The sequence below is a fragment of the Eimeria mitis genome, genomic scaffold (genome assembly GCF_000499745.2).
Source record: "Eimeria mitis Houghton genomic scaffold, Emh_scaff7253, whole genome shotgun sequence".
Classification (NCBI taxonomy): Eukaryota; Apicomplexa; class Conoidasida; order Eucoccidiorida; family Eimeriidae; genus Eimeria; species Eimeria mitis.
This window is the reverse complement of record NW_013575297.1, coordinates 1-1032: the sequence shown is the minus strand read 5'-3', so window position 1 is coordinate 1032 and position 1032 is coordinate 1. Positions and strand designations below refer to the sequence as shown.

Here is a 1032-nt window from a genome sequence, read left to right as displayed (position 1 = left end):
GGGCGTTGCACTTGTGACGCAACGGTTCGTACACCTGGACCATCCGCCACAAGTGAGCAGTATTGCGATAGGCTGGGGGCAGCGGCTTCTGGTTGCTCACTAGTCCAGCTTGCTGCTGTTGCTGGCGTGATGCATCAGACTCCATTTCAATACAAGCTGCAAGGGCCTCGGCCTCCCGCTGCCAGGCACACGCAGCAACGAGCTCGTGGAACAAAGGCTCATACTGGAGCCCGCCTATGCCGCTGCTGTGCAGCTGCTGCTCCAGATCAAGCAGTTGCTGGTTGCTCCTTGCAACTGCTGCTTCGGCTGCTGCATGCGCTGCCTCTGCCGCTGCCACACCTGCCTCCGCCTGCTGCAGCTCTTCCCTGAATCGATGGTCCTGCCCAACAGCATCTCCCAGGTGAAGCTGTTGCTGCGGCTGCAGCAGGAGAATCTGCTCGCGGTGCTTCCGTGCCTGATGCAACGCTTCGTGCTGCTTCAGCTGCTCAGCTGCGTCCCGCTCTGCCTGGACCAGCGCGACGATCATCTGCTGCTGCAGTTGCTGCCCTTTCAGCAGCAGCCTCTCAGCTGCTAAGCTGCAGGGGACGCGGATGCGGGGGCAAGGCCTCGCTTCCGTCAGCAGCAGCTGCAGCGCCCCGATGGAGACACTCGGCAACGGCTCACTTGCAGCTGGTGCGCCGCCGTTGTTCCCGCTACGCAGCTGCGGAAGTGTCTCTGTCAGGAAGCGCAGCGCAGCAGCCCACTCCTGCAGCCGCACGAGGAGACGCCCAAGAAGAGACAGCTCCGAGACAGAGCCCAAGCCGCAGAGCACTCCAGTGGCAAGCAGCACAGAGAGGGCCAACAAATCGAGGGGAAGGCCCTCGTCCCTCCGCCGCCGCGTTCGGGTGTACAGACACCCCAGACCATGGGGAAGAGCTATTACCAAGTCCTCATCCAGGTCCTCTTCTGCTACATCTCTTACGCCCCCCTGTGCAGTAGAGACGATGCACCCCATGAGTAGATCTTCTACTGCCTCTCCATGTCTGCGTCTTT

General features: G+C 61.6%; 1 protein-coding gene across 1 annotated transcript in view; it reads right to left on the bottom strand.

Moving 5' to 3' along the window:
* Window positions 1-994, bottom strand: part of EMH_0090840 (uncharacterized protein) — a gene marked incomplete at both ends in the record, with an annotated part of 2002 nt that extends 1008 nt beyond the window's left edge. The window contains one exon of the mRNA XM_013501644.1: window positions 19-994. Within this exon, the coding sequence (XP_013357098.1) occupies window positions 19-994 (976 nt within the window). The remainder of the gene's footprint in view (window positions 1-18) is intronic.
* Between the last annotated feature and the right edge of the window lie 38 nt (window positions 995-1032).